The 20,453-nt window shown below is 47.1% G+C and overlaps 1 protein-coding gene across 1 annotated transcript; it reads right to left on the bottom strand.

The window, feature by feature from the left end:
* Window positions 1-200: 200 nt before the first annotated feature.
* On the bottom strand, window positions 201-14,526 carry LOC142365259 (E3 ubiquitin-protein ligase RBBP6-like). The gene is made up of 5 exons (XM_075445907.1): window positions 14,361-14,526; window positions 8,851-8,950; window positions 7,955-8,059; window positions 1,167-1,263; window positions 201-302 (listed from the first exon to the last, which is right to left on the bottom strand). The coding sequence occupies exons 1-5, from the start codon at window positions 14,524-14,526 to the stop codon at window positions 201-203; spliced, it is 570 nt and encodes a 189-aa protein (XP_075302022.1).
* Between the last annotated feature and the right edge of the window lie 5,927 nt (window positions 14,527-20,453).

Consider the following 20,453-nt stretch of genomic DNA (forward strand, 5'->3'; position numbering starts at 1 on the left):
CTCATCTTAAGGCCCACACTTCAAATGACCTTTCAATGTTGATTTGAAGCAGCAAAAGCCTGTAATCCTCTCCTTTCACCTAGCGTAGGGGTTGCTCAGCTAAAATACTTCTTTTCCTAAATGAATATAGCCAGGATGTTCCGAAGGCTTGAGCAGTGGTTTGCACTCAGTCGACATTCTTTGGCTTAACTTCAGGTTCCTTAAGCGTGAAATATCCCTGAGCTCAGCATCCACGCAGGGGAGAGACACAAACCCGCTCCTCCTCCAAAGCGCAGCTCAGAGCCAGAGCTCAATTCCGTGCCCTGAATCAGTCACCGGAGAAACTTCTGTTCTCCGTCCCTATACGAGGGCTGGATTCACACCTCACGCGTGTACAGTCAGTGACTAACGTTCAGTGGCATGAAAACTCAAGCAGAGACTTGTGTAATTAAAACACGCAAATATTCAGTGGATGGGGTCAACAGAATCATCTTGGTTTTATACGGAACACTGGAAACCATGAACTGTCATTAAAAAGAGCTCAAACCAGAAAAATTTACAGTAATAGTGAAATAGATAAAAATAGGCATGAAAATTAACCAAGAAAGATCTGTGCTCATCTTTAATGTCTATGATCCAGAAGAAAGAAAATTTTGCTTTTATCATTCCAGGTTTCCCTTGAATTTTGAGGAGCTTTGCAACACTGCCCTAGAACCTCTGTACTTCACCCCAAGAGAAACAATTCTTAACAGGAGTCTTCGTGCATTTGCCCTGTGACTGCCAAGGTGAAAATATGAAAACCCGAGCAACACCAGAGGTCCCCTGTGGGATTTCTGGAAGAACAGGGACATATTGTGAGCAGCCCAGACACTCTGAATATGGACTTGATCGCTCTGCAGCAGCACAGGCCTCAAGGCCATCGAGAGGCCGGCTGTGGATAAACAGATGCCCCAAGGCTGGCTGCAGGTAAACAGACGTTCTATGAATAGTAACCAATCATAGTCAAGTTCTGCCTATATAATCCGGGTGTTCTATTAATAGACGCTCTATGAATAGTGACCAGTCACAACCGAGTGCTGTACCGAGTGCTGTCCATATAATAAAGATTCTCTGCTAATAAAGGTGACTGTTATGGATCATATTGATCGAGTCCTCGTTCCCACCGCAACAGTCCCCCACCACCTTACCCCACTTGTCGGGCAGTTCCTTCTATAGTGGCCTGGTTTTCCATAGTAACGGCAAGGGAATGATGATGGAGGTGGACCCACGGGTCTTTTCATGTAACTGGAGATTTTTGGGGAAAAAAATAAAAAGGTATGCTATGTCTCTCTTGCTAAAACAAACATCTCTACAACCTTTCCATAATCTCCAAAGAAAAGATTTGGCATTCTCAACACTTACTTGATGGGATCGTACTCCTGGCAAGACTGCACCATCATGGCCTTTATTTTATCCTCTTCGGAAGCATTGGCCGCAGCCAGGTTGGCAGTCTGTTGAGCAGACAGTTATTGGCACACACACTGGAAACACATTTCAGCCCACACAGCAAAGACAACATCACTCATCCCATCCTGCAAAGAACAGCACAGCGCTAGGTGGGGGGCATGAAGACAGCTGCTTCTACAAAAGAGAGTTGTCCTGGAGATGTTCTGGGGAGTCCTCACGCCACAGCATGGTCTTTGTGTACCTGTCAATCTACTTGACAGGAGCATTCTTGGGCACTCCAGTCCTTAGGCTCTGTTCGGGCCTTACAGAAGGACTTGTGTAACCAATCCAATTCTATTCCGAGTGGACTGAACCTGTGCGTAGAAAAACCTGTAGTATTCAGTGTTTTTAAACCGGTTTTTAAGCCCCAGACTATTTGAAGGAGAAGACATCCACTGCACATTTCACTGAGAAAGACGTATGCAAGTATCCTTATTTCCATTTTACGGCATTGAAAGGACACCCAGCTGAAGAGTCGGGGCAGTTGTTTCTGCTTGATGAAATTCAGCTTCAGACACGGAAGCATTAAAAACAATCAAGTTTTTTAAAGTCACTCAGCAAGACAAAAGATTCTTTTCAGTAGAAATTTGACCAAGCTCCCCCCCTGCTAACTTCTTGAACTACTGTAAGAAAAACATGCACTTTCTTCCAGTTGATTGTGCCCTTTTAATAGACAAATTGTAATAGAGCCCTATGCAGAACTAGATCTTCAAATCAGTGAAGCCAGCTGATTTGTTTTAAAGTCCTCTTTGTTCAAATATCTGAAGGGTGGGTGTCAGGAGGATGGGGCCAAGCTCTTTTCAGTGGTGCCCAGTGACAGGACAAGGGGCAATGGGCACAAAGTGAGGCACAGGAAGTTCCGTCTGAACACGAGGAAGAACTTCTTCCCTCTGAGGGTGACGGAGCCCTGGCCCAGGCTGCCCAGGGAGGCTGTGGAGTCTCCTTCTCTGGAGATATTCCAGCCCCGCCTGGACAAGGTCCTGTGCAGCCTTCTCTGGGTGACCCTGCTTCGGCAGGAGGGTTGGACGAGATGACCCACAGAGGTCCCTTCCAACCCCTACTATTCTGTGATTCCAGATACAAGCAGGCTCTAAGGGAGCGACTGTAAATGGTCTGGACCTTCAAGCACCTATCACTGAGATCAGTCACTCGTGGGTTTGGTTTTATACACGTTCATTCAGAAAAGTGCCCACTCGTTTCAGCGTTGTATTAAATGGTTGTTTCATACACACAATTTTTTCTGAACAGTAACATAATCCAGACCAACATCTTTGAAATCATTTCCATGAACTCTTACAGAAAACTTTATGGATACCTGACTAATTTGTTGGAACCCAAAGAGTTTCCAGAAGACATCCAAAACCCACAAAATATTTCTAGGAATAGACCACAATTCAAGTATGCCCTTTAATACACAGTAATAATAAACCAGAAAACTTTTGACTGTAACACACTGCCTCCATGCTAAGCCGGTCTGCACTGAAGAGGTCAAGTACGTAACAGTTTTGAGCTGCTTTATCTTATGTTCCTGCACTTTTTGGAAATATTTGCGTTTTCCAGAAAGCTGAAATGTGTACACCACTTGGGCAGTGTTTCACATTTTAGAGCCAAACTTCACAGGAGTTTACAGAACCACAGACAGGTTTCGCGACAGCGCTGTTGTCTGTGTTACAGAAACGCCTCTGTTTTGGTTCTTGCAAACCCCACTGAAATGTCCACAACTTACAGGAATTGAATTCTTCGCTGAGAATTGTGGTAGTTTCCAATGCAAAATTAATGAAAAGTGTTAGAAACGGTAAACGGCATCTGAGGTTCTTCTTCTTTGTGTCTTGAAGATGAGTAATAGTGCCACATCACGTTGAGTCTGACAAGGTGCTCACCTTCTACCTTCCCAAAGTGGGAGCTTCTCTTTAAAGGACAGTGTCAAAAGATACTCATATTTTAAGATTCAAATAAATATTTTAAACTATTATAAATGAAAGTAATGTTGTGTTCAGATTGAAACAGTGATCCAGCTATAGATCACAGTATAAGATTTAAAAATATGAAGGAAACTCTTTTGATTTTTAAGGATTTGACAAGAATATATATGTACCTTAATAAGCTGGGCCAGAGGAAGACATGCAGAAGAGTCATCAACCTGTTCACAAAAAATGAAACACATTTTGAAGTTCTACAACCAAAACACAACAATAGTTAACCTCTGCTGTAGTCTGAAAGTCTGCACTATATCCTCTGAGCGTCACTGAAAGAGGCATTTCCAACTTGGTGTGATTTGTACTTGTTCCAAACAAAGTCCAAACCTTTGACAGCCTGAGAGTGCCGATGTGATGAAGGAGAAGAAACTAAAACAACCAAAGCCACTTGAGATCTACTCATTCCTCCAGAATATCTCGGAGAGAGACCCTTGCCAAATGCTCAACACTGCTTAAAAGTCAAAGGAGTAAGGCAGCTGTCAATATTCAGCTAAAAGGGATTTTAAAAAAATTAAGTTTATTTGAGAAGGAAGCGTCACTTCAGGAAACTTTTTTTCAGTGTAGTTTTTAAATGAATCGGTTAATGTCTCATCATTCATAAATGCACAAGGTTAGGCTTCTAAGCACACAGTAGCTGCCTGTCAAAACAAAGTCCAGGCATATCAGCCCTGAGACATGAACGCTGCCCCTCCTGCCAGTAAGTGTAAAAATGCCAAACTCACCGTACCCCACAAAACCCCAATAAAAGCACCAATCCGAAACATTAGCCATAAAAGTAACCCACCACTTTGTCTAGAAAAAAACAAACTGCTCGAAGTGTTGAAATAAATGTGTTTCCCATGACAGAGTAGCCTATAAAAACTGAGAAAACTGATTTCCTGTATTTTATTAGACCACGGGCCATACTGCCCAAATTGGTTTGGAAAGTGTGAGAATTTAATCTTATTCTCCTTGCTGTCAGACCAAAACCAGTTTTTAATGATGATGAAAGCATGGATTCAGAGCACAATCCTGGAATTTTTCTCTCCATTGCAACCACACTCCTCTCTCCCAGATACCTACTGGAGCAGCTGCAGGAATGAAGTCCTCAGGCCGCTTGAGGGCTGCGGTGTTTATTGAGAACTAACATCAAAGTGCAGTTTTTCCAAGGGTAACACTTATCTGGTTGTTTTTCCAGGATATTGAATTCCATTATGCCACCAGCAGCAGTACAGCTTACACTGGTAAAATGATGCCAGAAAGACACTCAAATCACATGCAGAACGGCAAAAAGAGACCGTCTTTCCATCTCAAGTCTGACCAGAGGATTCGACTTCCCTTCTCTTCAGAACATTTCGTACCTAGTTCTGTTAAAAAGGAAGCCTGATCGTGTATTTTGAAGCTTCACGCTCCACATGACACTGCTTTTTACATGTGGAAAGACAGGCCTATGTTCTCTCACGGAAGCACAACCATTATAATTCTGTGGTTTTTCAGAAGCAAACAAGAAATTAGGAAAGCTCTCTGTTGGAGTCTAGCATTGAACAGTCTCCTCTTGACCAGTAATTGAAACACAGCTGTTCATAAACTATTACCTAGTTTGCGTTTTTTGCCAGGAAGCAGTTGTTATGTGGCCTGCAGGATATGGTCTAATTTCTTAAAGGAGGTAATAGCACTCCTTTCTACTAAACAGTTCTCAAAATCAGAAAATAGGTAACTTGGGTACTATTTACTATGTTTGTCCAACAGCCATCTTCCAATGATCCCACAATCTTGTGCCTTTTTTCCCTTGAAATTTCTACTATAGTATTTCCTGCCAGTTCCTCCAATCAGTCAAGTAGAAAAAACATCTCTGCGAAAGCTGTATACAACCTTAAGAAAATACTGCAGAAGAATTTGAAAAAAAACCCAAACACCCAAAATCAACAGTCAATATATTAACTCCCATTTCCAACAGAAGGCTAAAAAGGAACTGACATAAAGCGAGTGGGAAGGGGCACAGAAAATAGGAGGAAAAGGCTAACCTCACTGCTGGAGGGCTACATTTAGATTACAGTGCTTTCCTAAAACCTGATAGCCTGACTGCACTCAAATTTCAGCCAGGAAGGATCACCGTTGTGCTTGACAGTGCTCAGACAATGGCCAGGACTCTCTGCATTTCTGCAGCCTCTGAGGACAAATACCACCTCGAGATCCTCGCAGTCTGAAATAGGAACACTAAATCAAAAAGTATCCACTTCCTCGCTCTGGCTGTAGTAACAGTGGGACAGCAGCGCACATTTGGAAGTGTAGAATGATAGCTAACAGAAGAGCAAGACAAGGAAGAAATGTTCAAAGTATAAGTTCTTGTGCATGCTCTTCTAAAAAACATCGTAACTCCTTTTAATTTTGCTGCTTTACTGTTCTACAGTAATTGACAAGCTGTCCAGTGACTTCTTCCTACCACACTAAGATGCACGTTCTCCTTGGAAATGTGTACAGAAATATGTGTATTAAAAACAAACAAACAAACAAAAACCCCAAACCCCACACTTTAGACTAAGACCTGAGCTAACTTTAAGAATAAAGCTAGTTGTGTCTCCAGCACTAGCAGCACCTGAGGCTGCAGCGCTTTTACAGTGCAAGAGGGAGAGGGGACTTGTAAAGAGAGACGCACGGCTTGCACCTTGGCTTGACAACCCAAATCAGGGACAGTCAGAGCGAACAAGAAGGGCATGGTTTTGCTTTGTCCTTCACTACCTTTCATTAGTTCTATCTCACACTAAGTCTTCTCTCCCGCTCCAGGATTGTTTGGTTGTTTTTTTGTTGTTTTTTTCTGAGACGTCTCTGTTAGTTTATGGGAAAATGCTCCTTGGAAAGGTAATACGGACATGCCAGGGAACACACGAGGCTAAAAGAATGTGAACTTTATTTATGAGCTTGGGACTTGTCTTTATAGGCAAGGCAGTAAACAAAGAGAAAAATACTGTTTTCAAGAAATAAAACCCCATCTGAATTATATCAAATACCATAAACGTGGTTTATGTAAATGCATGAAATTTACTACGAGGGCCAGTTCAACTTACTCAAAGTCACAATAGAGAGGCACTGATGTCCAAAAAGGAATTTGAACCCACCAGTGGTAGAATTGCAGAAGTCAGGTTTAGACTTGGTGTTTTTAGACCTACATACAAAAAGTTTTCCATATGAAGTTAATTGCATACCATTGCAAGGAAATCAGAGGCTGTATGCTTCAGAAAACATAGACCCAGAGTTCATGAGTTTCTGATTTAAATTATCCTAACAGCTAATCAAGTGATCAGATCCAGTGATCCAGGGTTAGTGTAATGCCTCACATGATTCTAGTGAAGAAAAAGCAGTCATACTTCAAATAAAGATGAAAAATACAAACCACCACATAGTAAGTTTTTTACCATAAGGGCTATTTTGACATGCATAGTTACACATAGTCGTCGAGCCAAATGGCAAATCAAGGTCTAGACCATTACCAGTTCGATATTTCCTTGTGTTACTTGTTTCTATTTCAGCAGCAGAATGACAGTGCTTTGAAACCTGAAGAGCAATGCTGCCCCTTTTCCAAATATATCTTCAAAGCGGTGGCATACTAAAGAAAGGCTGAACCTTTGGGAAATTAAAGCAGCGTCCAACCCTGAAGTCACCCACACCCAAAAACGGACAGCAGGCAGAAGTTAGGAAAAAGGACAGGGCTCTTACCCACAAAAGCACCAGGCTCTAACCTGCTGCCAGAATTTGTACATTCTGCTTTATATGCTTTCATTTGCAGGCAAACTGTGAAACTAAACTGCTTCATCAGATAAAGTGGAAAGATTAGATGCAGAACGTGATAATCCCATTTACATTCACGCCAATCTATGAAAGACATTGATGTACTCAGCGGGGCCCAAACAATATCATTTCAATTACACAGGCTTAAGAACAAATACCCACTTTTTAAGGACGTGAAAAGAAATCATTTAGCTGCAAGAACTGGCCTCAAAACATATCAGGTAAGTTGGGGTTTGTATTTGTTTGAACCCCCAAGGTAGAAGTAAGAAACAGGACACCAGGTTTAACAATAATAGGTTCTCCATGGTTTTTGATAACATTGTCAAAAAACATTAGGCAAAAAAAAAGTATTTAAAAACAAAAGCTAAGTGATACAACGTGAAAATGGAAAAAAATACACTCCAAACAATTCTTCTTGCAAGAAACAAAAAGCACACAACAAGCTATGCAAGCGTTCATTTAACCAGCTACAGACAGACAGGTGTAGAACATGGCACCACGCTCAGCTGTGCAAACCTCGAACCTATGTGATCTAAAAACGATCCTGCATTATCTGTGCAACACAAAATCATACAGGAAGTATTCCAGCATATTCAATATGAAATACAATGCATCAGTAGGCACAAATACCAATATTCACATTAGAACTGTGCCAGTGATGGCATTCCTCAGCTTTTACTACGCTGAATCGAATACAGTGCATTTACAGCATATACCATGTTTTAAGGCAATGTGTGGAAAATTAGCACAAGGCTACACCGTTTAGAATTAAATGCAGTTTTACAGAAAAAAAGTGGGAGATTGGTTTTTTACGTACTGCTTTTGATGTTCCACTCCCTGGCTCAGTTCGACTTCTGGAAGAAGAAATAAAGGTGATCAGAAGTTAAAATAAAGCACTTGTACCCAGCTTAAAGCAGTGAAAGCAGATTACAGAACCTGAAAACCAAAACAATGTGTTCTGATAGTCTAGTGAATGTCGAAATGTATTTGTATCCAGAAACTGGTCTCTCTTGGGACATGCAGTGCAACTAAAACAAAACCCCTAAGTCACATGTCTACTTCATCACAAATTACTCTAAGAGTTCTAAACTTCTTGTTTGCACGGGTCACCAGCTGGCAAGCCTTGGTCTTTCCTCTATAGGCTTGTGTGCAAAAATACCCAGATTTGGGGCGTAAGAACACTTGCCATATCCCACCCCCCTCCCCCAAATGCAAGAACTAGTCAAACACTGAGAATCAGACTCTTTGGAGGATGGAGCAGATGGTAAGTTTACACTACAATGCAAATGCCTCTCTCTCTCTACTACAAAAGCAGTAAAAGCAAACACAGAGAATAAGGAATCTCTCCACACAGAGGAAACGGGATCTACAGCTTGGGTCTCAGAACAATCAAGCCCAAGAACAAACCCAACAGCATCATCTTAAAAGTTACCATTGTTGGAGTTTGAACCCCATGTCCCAGCAGGCCTAAAAATGTCTGTCTGCTTTGGTGGACACAGGTTAAAATCCACCTCATTCCACCAAAACCTAACAGCAGCTTTAGCAGGAGAGGTACAACCTGAACGCCTCTGTGAACTGACGTCCATAAACCAAGTTAACACCCTGAAACCCCTAACCGAGCAGGCAATGCTTTACAGATACCTACGCAGCATGTGTTTTGCTGGTAGCTCTGAGTCCTCTGGCAGGGATTCTTCTGACAATAACTGATGAGTTCTTCGGAATCAGGGCATTATCATCAGTGTATTCTGAAAAAAACATGAATTCAGAAAAAAAACCTTTGTGAATTCATAGGAATGTATATTCGTATGTAATTACATAGCACTTCAGAGAATACCTTTACAGCTATGAAAGCAACATTTTATATGTAACATCACGCTTTTGTTGTCTCAAACACACTAACAGTACATTTCAAGTAATCTTTGGGTTTGATCATCAAACACAAGCAGCAAAATCTTTTTCTTTTTTTTAAAAGTAGTTTCAATGCCAACAACAAAAGGGTCTCAGAGGTCACAAAAAGAGAGTCTGCTAATGCATGAAGTTCTTTCCTGATGGAGATTCAGTTGCTTTTGCTTCTGGTAGGCTACAAAACCAGTAGATCTTTGGAGAAAAACAAGGTCTCCCCTGCAGAAACCAGATTGTAGCATCTGACTGGCTTGCCCTGCAACAAAACAGGCGCTTGGCTAAAGCATGAAGCTCTGTGCCATTGCCTTCCAAGGTGTTCACTAAAAGTGATTTCCTTCTGCTGCCAGTGCTCAGGACTGACAGAACAGAGAGGAGAGCCTGCCAACTCTGCTTCTGCGAGCTTAATCCGTCAACAGCCACACTTATCAGCTGGGCAGTGCTTCACATTTCAACGGAAACTGTTGGGGTTTAACGCAGCAGCCAGCAACGAGGTCCCGACAGCCGCTCGCTCACTCCTCCCCTTCCCCCCCAGTGTGATGGGGAGCAGAAATGGACAGAAGGGGAAACTCAGGGGCTGAGATAAAGACAGTTTAATAAGACAACAAAGGAAATACTACAGCTACTACTGCTACTGAATATGCAAAACAAACTCTATACAATACAATGTTCCCACCACCTAATGACCGATTCCCAGCCAGTTCCCCAGCAGCGATCACAGAACCTGGAACTTGCAGATTTCATGAATTTTGCAAAATTCCCGCTGAAGACCAAACTCCTGCAAAAGTTCGAACTCCCAGACAGGAGAGGATGCCAACTCATAGAAAAGCGAATTAAAGAAAAAGGATGCCTACCCCCCTGCTAGCCACCCTTACAAATTGAGCGTGCCATCCCTGGCATGGAATATTTCCGCTGCTCAGCTTGGGCTGGCTGTGCTCCCTCCCAGCTCCTGCGCACCTGCTCGTCAGCTGAGCATGGGAGACTGGAAAAGTCCCTGACTTCATAGCAATGACTGAAAACATCCGCATCGTCAGCACTGTTCTCCTACTAAATCCAAAGCACAGCAGCTACTGGGAGGAAGATTAACTCTATCCAAGCTAAAACCAGGACAGTAATGAAACTGCAGTGCTAGGATTTGAATCACAGAAATGTTGGGGCTTTTTTCAGCTTGCTTTCACAAGGAAGGCAGAATTGGCTCAAAGTAAAGCTGTCTCTCCCCTCTTAAGCTAATCGTCTAGTTTGAATTAACCAAAGGGATGTGAATTCTTTCGATTCACTTTTCGCAGAGCAGAGACACTCAAACTAAATCACTTACAAAGACAGGCTTTAACAGCCTTTCGAAAACAGAGTGTGCCTGAAGCTCTCCATGCTTTGCCTTGGCTTTCACCACGCTAGTCTTCTGCAGAGGAGGGAAGCCTTGTGACCTTTTATATAAAGCCCAAACAAAAAAAAACACTACCTGTGACACTTCGACTGAATAAGCTTAAAATGCAAAGGCCTCTCCACGAGAACAGTGTTTATCTTGTTCTTACACAAGCTGGATAAGATTAAATCTTCTAAAGCACTGTCAGCAGCCATTCCCTGTAATCTGCCGACGGTCTTCAATATCAAAAGCCCTTACCCTGACAGACGAATCGGAACGATACTCTGAAAACCAAAGATGATGTATGTCTAGTCAAGCTCCGTCAGGGTGGTTTTACTCAGTGATCACACACAGAACAGGAATATTTCACAATTTACACTCCATTTTTCAGCATATTATTCCTACAGGCAGGAACCTCTCTCAGACCAAAACATACCTATCAGAAGACAGTATTTCAACAACGAAATGAAAATTTTACTTCTATTTCCAAATGATGGAATCCTTCTTCAGAAAACTGGGAAATCTTTGAGACAAAACTAATTTCTGATCTTAACCCCTACGGAGCCGAACAGCAAGCTTCCTCGGGACTTTGGAGCAGTTTCAAATCATAGGAGAAAGGACTACTAATGACAAAAACAGAAGCTTTTACAGAAGTGCTAGCCTGAAGCCAACAGCTGGAGCTCTTCTCAAAAGGAAAATCTCACCACCACACAGCCACTGTCAAGAAAGGCCTGCCCTGGGGCTGTGTGATGGAGCAGGAGCTCAAACAGCTGTCGGGCCCAGACAAACCACTGCCAGGAGATCGTGCCAGCTGCAGTTCTCAAAGCCCAAAGCAGCTGCTTCTACCTGCTGAACGGAGTCACACAGAGCACTCCTTTTGGTCCACACCACAAACCACTGGACTGAGATTCCAGAGACGGAGGATAAGCAACAGCGGCTCCACAAAAAGACAGGAGTTTGCTGTGCCTGTGCCGGACTGAGGATGGTGGTTGTTCTGCGGATGACTACAAAGGGTAGCACCTCTCCGAGAAAGAGACTGAATATATGAGGATAGCTGGATATGACTAAATATTTTAAAGCACTGTCAGCAGCCATTCCTTGTAATCTGCCTACTGGCATCTCCCAGCAGGAACCTGTTCCCCGAGGGCAGCAGCATCCCCTGGCAGAGACTTGGCAACTCCCAGGACCTACAAAGTAGCGTCCCTCGGCCTCACCACACACCTCAACCTCTGCAAAGTGAGCAGTGACCTCCTGCGCAACAAGGCGACTTTTCACACGTGTCCAAGCAGAGCTCCAACAGAAATACTCAGCAAGCTGGAGGTAACAACATGGGTGATTCCTACTCCCTTTGAGCACAAAACTTGTTTTACTGCCAGTGACGGACAGTGAGTGGCTACTGGGCTTTTCTCAATCTGACCTGAGATTAAAACTAAGGATTCAATTCAGCAAGCTTGCAAAAGCAAAGGAAGATTTGGATGTTATAGTAAAGTCAGGAGCAGAAGAGACAGAACAGTCAGGAAAGAAGTATTTCAAGGAACGAGTGGAGGCAGGCAAGTTAACAGCTACTTTGACTGCTGCCTCATGATGACTTAGAAAGCTTAAATTAACAACTGCATTAGTATCCACAACCTTCTTCCTGCAAAAAAGTACAAACAACTCAAGCCACGCTCTGAAATTTATACTGCTTCACATTTAATGCACCACTTAAAAATTCCATTTTTCAATTCACCTATAATTCTAAAAATCTGCTAGTTTTAATAATTTGGGTCATATATACGGTATAAACAGGTTACTGAAAAAAGTTCCTACTTTCTTTTATGGCCTGCTTTAATCCACCATTTTGATGCTGACAGCATTGCAAAGGCATCTCTCTGAGCACTGTCTAGAGAAGTATTTTCACTCCGATAAAGGACAGAAGCTCAGCAGAAGTCATCAGAAGGCAAGCCTACATGCGAAACGACAAAGAAAAGCCTTTATTAGGCTTGGATGTCTTGCTCACCAGCTGTTACGTGACTGGGGAAGCGATCTGCAGAGTAAGAGATCAAAATGACTGCTGACATGCCAGACTGCCTCGACCAGAAAACAGGGTACTTCCCAAGAACACATTTTCTCCCTGCTGCTTAAAAATATGCTTTCTCCTCATCTCATTTTTCAACTCTGTTCTAATCAGCACCACTTGCACACTTTGTGACAAACCAGTCCTCTGTGTCGCTGGCACTGCCTCGAAACATCCTGATTAATAGACTGGACTGCTATTTCTGCATTTTCAGCTTCCACCAAAAGAGGATCCCAACCACAGTTGGTATCTCATCCTTGCTTGAATTAGCTAGTGCAGTAGGCCAGATGCTTCATGGAACTTTGATTTGCATTATGATTATACAGTACTGTGCTCCAAAAGAGCACCTGCATTGCTTTGAAAGGATGAGTCAATAAAATCTAACATACTTTCAGTCATTAATCTGATTACACAGACTGCCTGATGCCTTAATGCCTTATTGGCATGGCTTGCCACTTCAGCGTGTGACTGGGAAAGCGAAAGCCGAGCTGGACACCCCGTGGTAATGAACTAAAAGACACCTGCCCTAAGCCCCTGGCCAAGGGACACTGACCTCGCTGACCGCACAGCCCCGAGAGGTCCCAGCCCTGCTGGGGACAGAGCCCGAGCAGCTCCTTCCCAGACAGACCTTGCATGGGCTCCACTGAAACATCATGGTTTTGGAATGGGCACACGGCTTACCCTCAGTTCACCCAGGGAAACGGGGAACTCCAAACCCTTTAGGAAGGCTCCACACAGCAATGCTGCCTGGCAGCCCAGGAATTAATTGCACGCTGAGGCGTAACCAAAGAAATCCCCCACACTAGCACATCAACAAAACGGCACGGGGAAGGGCAAGCCTTAAAAGCTGCTGAAGTGTCTGCTCTGAAATGCTCAGTTTGCGCAGTCTTGAAGACAGCAGCTGTGAGGCCAAATGGTTTCACTCAGAGTTAGCCTGAGGTTTTCTGAAGACATCACATCGTGGCACTACTACAGCTGTCAAGTGCGTGCTGCGACACTGAACTCCAGCAACGGCTGACTTCAAGAGACAGTCTGCCAAGAGCACTGTTCTTCCCTAAAACTAATCATCTAAGGCCAGTTCAGACTCCCATTTTGGTGTTACAGTTTGTTGATTTTGCCTGATAAGCAGAACAGCACATTCTCCAAGTGTTCTGAGTCAGAATGTTACAGAAACCTGAGTTACGGAGTTTGCAGTTCTTCCACAATACTGTGAAAACATCTGTTATAAAAGACAGGTCATGAAATTCACATCAAATTTAATAGAGGCAAGTTAAAATGCATCATTCCTGAGAACAGGCTTTTGGAAGGGAATTCTGCCTTTACAGAACACGCGTCTATAGGAAGCAGGGAAGAGGGCACGCCACCCCCCCACACCCCCCCTTTTTAAAACAGGTCCTGATTATCCCCACAGATATCCTCCCAAACCTTTTTAGCATTTTACCTAGAAGAATTCCAGGACACCAAAGCTTCTGTGAGCGCTAAATGTCGCCCATCAACCACATATTCCTCCATGCCTAGCTCTGCTCTAAAGCACGGATCCAAAGGCCGTCGTCAGAACAGCAACCCCAAACAAACAGCTCTGTGAGGCCTCAACACAAGTCACAGCTACCGGTCGTGGCTGAATGGCATTAACGCTGCCCACCCCGCGTATCCCCGGTGCCGCTGGCCCTCCTGATCCCCCACACGCTGGCGGGACGAGCCCCAGGCTGACTCACGCTACGCTGAGTTGAGCTGCAAAGAGCAGAGCGGGGCTCCCGCAGGCTGCAGCCCCATGCGGTGGTCTGCAACTCCACCAGCCGGGCGGTCCCCGAGGCCCCGTGCCCGCCGCCCCACTCACCTTCTTTGCTCTGGGCGTCGGTGATCTGCAGGTCGCAGTTGGATGCCTTCAGCTGCTCGCGGCCCATGATCTGGCGCTTGAGGTCATGCAGGGAGATGTGGAGGCCGTGGAAGCTGATGGTATCAAAGTCCAGTTTGGCAGAGAACTTGTAGTGCACGCCAGGCATGGCTGGGGCCAGGCGGTGCCTGCTCCGCGACGGCGTCTGCTGGTGGGCGGGAGGACGATGGGGAGAGGCCTCCACGGCCCCGGCTCAGCCTTGGCTCCCTCTCGTGCACCCAGCGCTGCCAGGCACGACCGCTGGCGATGGCACCAACAGAACCCCTGCCTCAGGGTTCCAGTGAGGGGTTTCCCGGCCGACAGCCGCAAGCACGTCACTGTGCACACAATGGCACACGGCAACCACCCCCCGCGCCTCATGTGACCCAGCACATTGCGACAAAAGGCCCCGTCACGCGGGCGGGGAGTCCCGCCCTCTTCCTCCTAACACCTCTGAGAGCCATATTACCTAAATATAATAAAAAAGGCTTGTTGTAGTCTGGCAGGGCTAACGAGGGAGCTTCCACGACTGCTGGCTTTACATCTTTCAATGCCTTTTGGGCTGCCAGAGTCCGGAAACCCTCCGCATTTCCTCTTTAACCAAGGGATAGAGGTTTTTGCTCTTTGTGTCTGTTTGTTTCTCCTGTTAATGGGGATTTGGAAGCCTAGGTTTTCACGTGGTAGCCTGGCTTATAAGCCTGTGGCGGAATACGGATTATACGTATTCATTCCAGAAGTCGGCCATAGCCACAGTCCAAACTCCAGCAGCAGAGGCAAACAAGCCTGGCTGTTGGATATGCACCAAAGCCCACCCTCTACCAGAAACCACCTCTCCTTGCTATCTGTCCCCTTAAAGTCTCAGTGGGACCAGGACAGGTACTGCATTATGAATCTTCACTGAAGAAAGCAAGCATACCGCCCTTATGCCAGGAGGGGTTTGTCTGTAGTCTGAAAGGAGACACCTGCATTTGCCTGGAAAGCCAACCTATGGACCAGCTTACCCGCTCTGCAGGGCTGCGAATTGCAAATGCCAACAGACCCTTAAAATTAATAGAATGGATGGAAAGGTACAGTTCTGGTCTTAGGAGCACACAGATGAAAAGGGGAATCTTATGCCTGGCATGTTCCACAGATCTGTTCCTACGCCTAACGGCAACGGGTACTCCTCCACAGATTTTTCCAAAACCTTGCTATGCCCCAGATCCACTGAACGTGGAAGGGAGATGCTCCAGAAGCCCTTACACAAAACCTATTGTGATAAGCCATCTCACCGTCGATTTCTTCCTGGATGGAGTTTATCAGGCCCTGCCGACCCTGAGACAACGTGGTTATTCACAGACAGATTAACTTGGTACTCTGCAAGAGTCCATACCCAAACTCGAGACACCAAGGCCTTAGTCAGTGTGCAGGTACAGTACTAACCCAGACACGAACCCCAGCGTGTCACTTCATCCCAAGTGCCACATTCACCGCACCTTCTTCCATCGCCTCGCGCCGATGAATTGTTTTCCAGGCTCTTCCATCCCGTCGCAGCTCAGGTAGCTGCACTCTGGCTCAGGGCTGACTGGGGAACTTCTCAGTGCTTGAACTTTGCTTCGGACTTGGTACGAGCACGAGACTTCACCCCTTTGGCTTGGCCCCCAGCAGAAGGCAGGCAGGCTGCAGGTCTGCAAGAGGTTGGATAGAACTGAGCTTGTACACCTACCAGAGATTAAAAACCAATCAAAGGAAAAGCCCAGAGACACTGCGTTAGAGAGTGGCAGAAAGAAACATCGTGGCTGGTCACTGTTTACGACACAGGGTTTGGAAGTCAGGAGACTGGAGCTCCCAGCAGACTCCACTGTTTGAATGGAAACACCCCTGAGCTTTTGATCCGGACAGAAATATCACAGACTGCCCCCATCTCAACTTTGCAGTTGCCTGAAGCTTTTGGTTGTCTATGCCCAGTTCTCTTCCACGCTAACAGAGTATGTTTAACCTGCAAAACAGCACTACAAACAGGCAGCCAAACGCCTCTTCTCTCCAAGATGTGAAAAGTGCAGGTAAAGACAGCACAGGTACCATGACCAGTCTTCTGGTCTGAGTCAGGTTTTAAAAAGCAAAGTCTTCTGCACCTCTGTTTTCCAGCTGCTGCCAACAGCTGCAGAAAGGGTCTGGTGCTGATCAGCTGGAGGATCGATGCTCACTGCCAAACTCCAGAAGAGGACATTACACCTCAGGCTGCAGACTCTGAGCCCAGCCTGAAGGACTGAGTGACCTGTCTCTGGCCATCGGGCTGACTGCAGCATTGCACATGCCCTGGCTTCTCAAGCTCTTCCCCAGCAGTCCCCTCCTGGCCACTCTGCTACAGGCTGCCATAGGGTCTCAGGGACCCATATTCAGGACCCACTCTGGCATCTCCCATCAAGAACGTTACTGAGATGCTCTCCCAGCACACTGTGCTCCTCTCACCTCTTCTGGTCTCTCTGCATTGTCCGTTTCTGATCTCCTGCCACAGGTTCTGACCTTCCCTCAGATTCACACTGCTCATAACAGTCCCTCGCTTCAAGGAAGTCAACAAAATGACCACATTCTCCAGGTCCTTGTCTCTCATGGGAACTTCAGTCGGACAGCCAATACAGAAAATGGCAGTGTGATCACAAAAGCATCAAGGCTTGCCCCAGAGGTAGGCAGGGTGAGATTTTCTGGTGTTCTGCAGGGAAGCACAGCACAAAGAAACCTGGTGAGGTTTAAGCATTTACAACTTTACTGGGCTTTAACAGGCTTCTGCTGCCTTCTGCAGACCTCTTGGCTGTTAACACGCCAAACTTCCCAGCCCCCTAGGATGTGAGATGGCTTGTTTTGGCTTGGACTAGGCTATCAGTTAACACCTGCACTGCTGAAACCTCGCTGACCTGAGTGTGCTCCTCACAGCTCTGTCCCCTGCACCCTGTGGGAAGGGAGGCTCAGAGTAAACAGTGCTGCACAGATACGGGCTGATGGCAGCACAATGGGAATATATATATGAGATTGGTGGGGAAAAGGTCGAGTATCGACACTGGGAAACATGATGCCAGTTCAGTGTCTGCAGCAGGATCCAGGCAGCTGCAGAACTTAGCAGTGACTCTCTTTGGAGACCATAAGGCAATGGGGACCCTCACTCCCACAACTGGCCCTCAATGACATCCCACTTCTCATATCCCTGCTCTCCCTTTCCCCTCCAGCTTTCCAGACTGTGGGAGTTGTCCTCTAAGGGTAAGACAAGAGAAAGTGCCCCTTGCTGAACCGCCACCATTTCCCCCACTGGAACCACCCCAGGTCTGCACACAAGGACATCGGGCAGTGGCAGCAGTTCACTCCCGTTCTGCTCCCTCCATACCCCTTTGACCACTTGAATGAAGTCTGCTCCCGGGATCTTCCTCCTGCCCACAACAGCCTCCCTAAAGAACTCGACTATCGGCCACTTCTGTTTGCACAGGAGGTTATGCATCACAATGAGATCCTGGGGTGCACAAAGAAGGGGGAGCCGTCCTTCCCCTAGGGCCATAGGTCCTCTCTGGTGGTGAACACTGGAAAAGATCAGAAAACACCCTGAGAGCACCCATACCCACAGTCACTGTGCCAGCAGGTGTGACACCATCTGGGGTAAAGCAGCGCAACTCTACTGACCTGCTCTTCTCTCTCCTGTCTTCCCTTTCTTCTGAGGGTTTCCGTCAGCAGGGTTTGCTCCTGAGTTCCTGCAGATGTAACCAGAAACCCTTCTGTTACGGCCTAGGAAATAACTCACCCAGCAGCTATTTTTCAGAAAGGGCTACGGTTACTTGTCTGACACCAGCAATGCCCAGACAGAGCTTCTGATGCACCTCCTGAGCACAGGGATGCAGACAAGGGGCTGCTAACACTTAGAGTAACCCACATCATTTAAGAACACACAACAGGGACTTGAATGTGAAAATGAGCACAAAGGCAGGCGTCTTCTCACAATCACTACCTCTTTGTTTTTCATGTCCATATTTTCCTCACCATGAGGAGGAAACACAGACTCTGCAGGCCCTGCAGTCAAATACCGTTCTGGGGGACAGGCGAGAGAAGAAAGCAGAGAGACCTGAACAGGGAATTTTCAAATGGATGATGAATCAAGTAGAAGCAATGGCAAAGTGTAGTACCAATTTACAGAAATTTAAACTTGACGGAACTGAGTAGTAGAAGTGAGTATTACAGAGAAGTAGAGGGCAGCACTGCAATCAGAAGGGTAAGCAACGCAGACAGCTCTAACCGCAGTTTTTCACCTGATTGCCTTAAACAAAACAGGCTTGAGATCCCCATTGCTCACTTCACCCTGGAACAGTCTCATTCCTCCTCTGACAGCCACTGTGCACCTGGCTGAGGACTGACACAATCCACACAAGGAGTAACCAAAGCTAAACACCGTACTTTCCTGGGTGAAATCTCACTGTTATTGCAGGAACCAGGAAGTAAAAAATCCCTGACAGGCTGACTGGAGCATCCCGGCTGTTATAAATCCACCCACCCTCGGTACCCCCATTTCCCAAGAGCTGGCAGCACAGCTTGGGTGGGGGGAAAGGCACAAATCAGACCTTGGGGCCGAGACTCAGGCACAAACATCTGCCAAGGGAGCCGCATCCAGCCAGGAGCGCTCCCCACTGGCTTCTCTGACAGCTCAGCCCTGGGGCGTGCTCCCACCAGGAGGGAGAAACCACTCCCATGTCTGGAAATCCCCGTTTATGACAGGCTGTCAGCAGAGAGGGGTGCTCCACGAGCACGAGCCCCACACGACAGCCTGGGGACAGCAGAGGCCCCGGTCTGTCACCACCAGCTGAGCCCTGGGGCGCAGGGCTGGGAACGGGGCCATGGCCGGGCCTGGGGGGAGAAGGGCTCCAGCTCCCTCCCCCGGCCCCTCCGCACGGGGAGATCCCTGCTGCTGTTGCTGTTGCTGTTGCTGTTGCTGCTGCTGCTGCTGCTGCTGTTGCTGTTGCTGCTGCTGCTGCTGCTGCTCCCCCAGCCCGTCCCTGCCCCAGCCCTGCTCTCCCTCGCCCCGGCTGCCCCCCCCCCCCCCATCTCTCATCTCTTTCTCCTCAGGCCCCTCGGCCTCTGCCCCCCCCCCCCGGCCCTGCCCCAGCCTGGCTGGGACTGACAGACCGCCTCCGGCTCCACTGATTGGCTCAGCTGTGGCTGGTGGGCGGGCACAGACAGCCCGGGCCTCTCCTCACAGCTCCGCTGATTGGCTCAGCCATGGCCAGTGGGCGGGCAAAGGCAGCCCCAGGCCTGTCCTCACAGCTCCGCTGATTGGCTCAGCCATGGCTAGTGGGCGGGCACAGGCAGTCCGGGTCTGTCCTCACAGCTCTGCTGATTGGCTCAGCTGTGGCCAGTGGGCAGGCACAGGCGGCCCGGGCCTCTCCTCCCAGCCCTGTCAGGGATTTCTGGTTTCCTGCCCACACCTTCCCTTTTCCCCAGAGTTTTCTCTCCCCCCCCCCCCCCCCCCGCCCCCCTCTCTCGCAGGCCATGGTGAGCTGACTCTGCACAGACCGTCCCATGGGTGGCACGGGCTGTGAGCACAGGCTGGTCGGTGCCTCAGAGCTGCGGGCTGAGCTGTGCTGCCGCTGGAGGCCGGGTGGGTGTGGGCCGCGGGCAGAGTTGCTGTTTGCCGGTCGTTATTGCTGTGGGGGCCTGTGGCAGTGGTGGGAAGGTCGTCAGCCTGCAGCTCTGCAGCAGCTGAAGCTGCCCTGAAGGAGTTGTAATGGCAGGTGCTGCTCTGGGTGTTTTGTTTTCAGTAATGGTGTCACTGAGTTGGAATTGTGTCTGTGTGATCAGGTGCTGGGGATCTTCTGGTGCTGCTCTGCTGTTTCTGGAGCACGACCTGAGAGCCTTTGTCACCCAGAGCTTTCCTGTCTGTGCCCAGAGGAGCGATGGCCACGGCGCTGAATGACTCCCGTGAGTAATGGCTTCCCCAGTAGGCTTGGGGTTAGCGAATGCCCATGGACAAACAAATGCAGAATGTGTTTCCTCCAAGGATTTTGATGTGCTGCCACTCTAGAGTGAATCTGAAGATGTTTTGAC

This window comes from Opisthocomus hoazin, chromosome 34 (genome assembly GCF_030867145.1).
Source record: "Opisthocomus hoazin isolate bOpiHoa1 chromosome 34, bOpiHoa1.hap1, whole genome shotgun sequence".
Classification (NCBI taxonomy): domain Eukaryota; kingdom Metazoa; phylum Chordata; class Aves; order Opisthocomiformes; family Opisthocomidae; genus Opisthocomus; species Opisthocomus hoazin.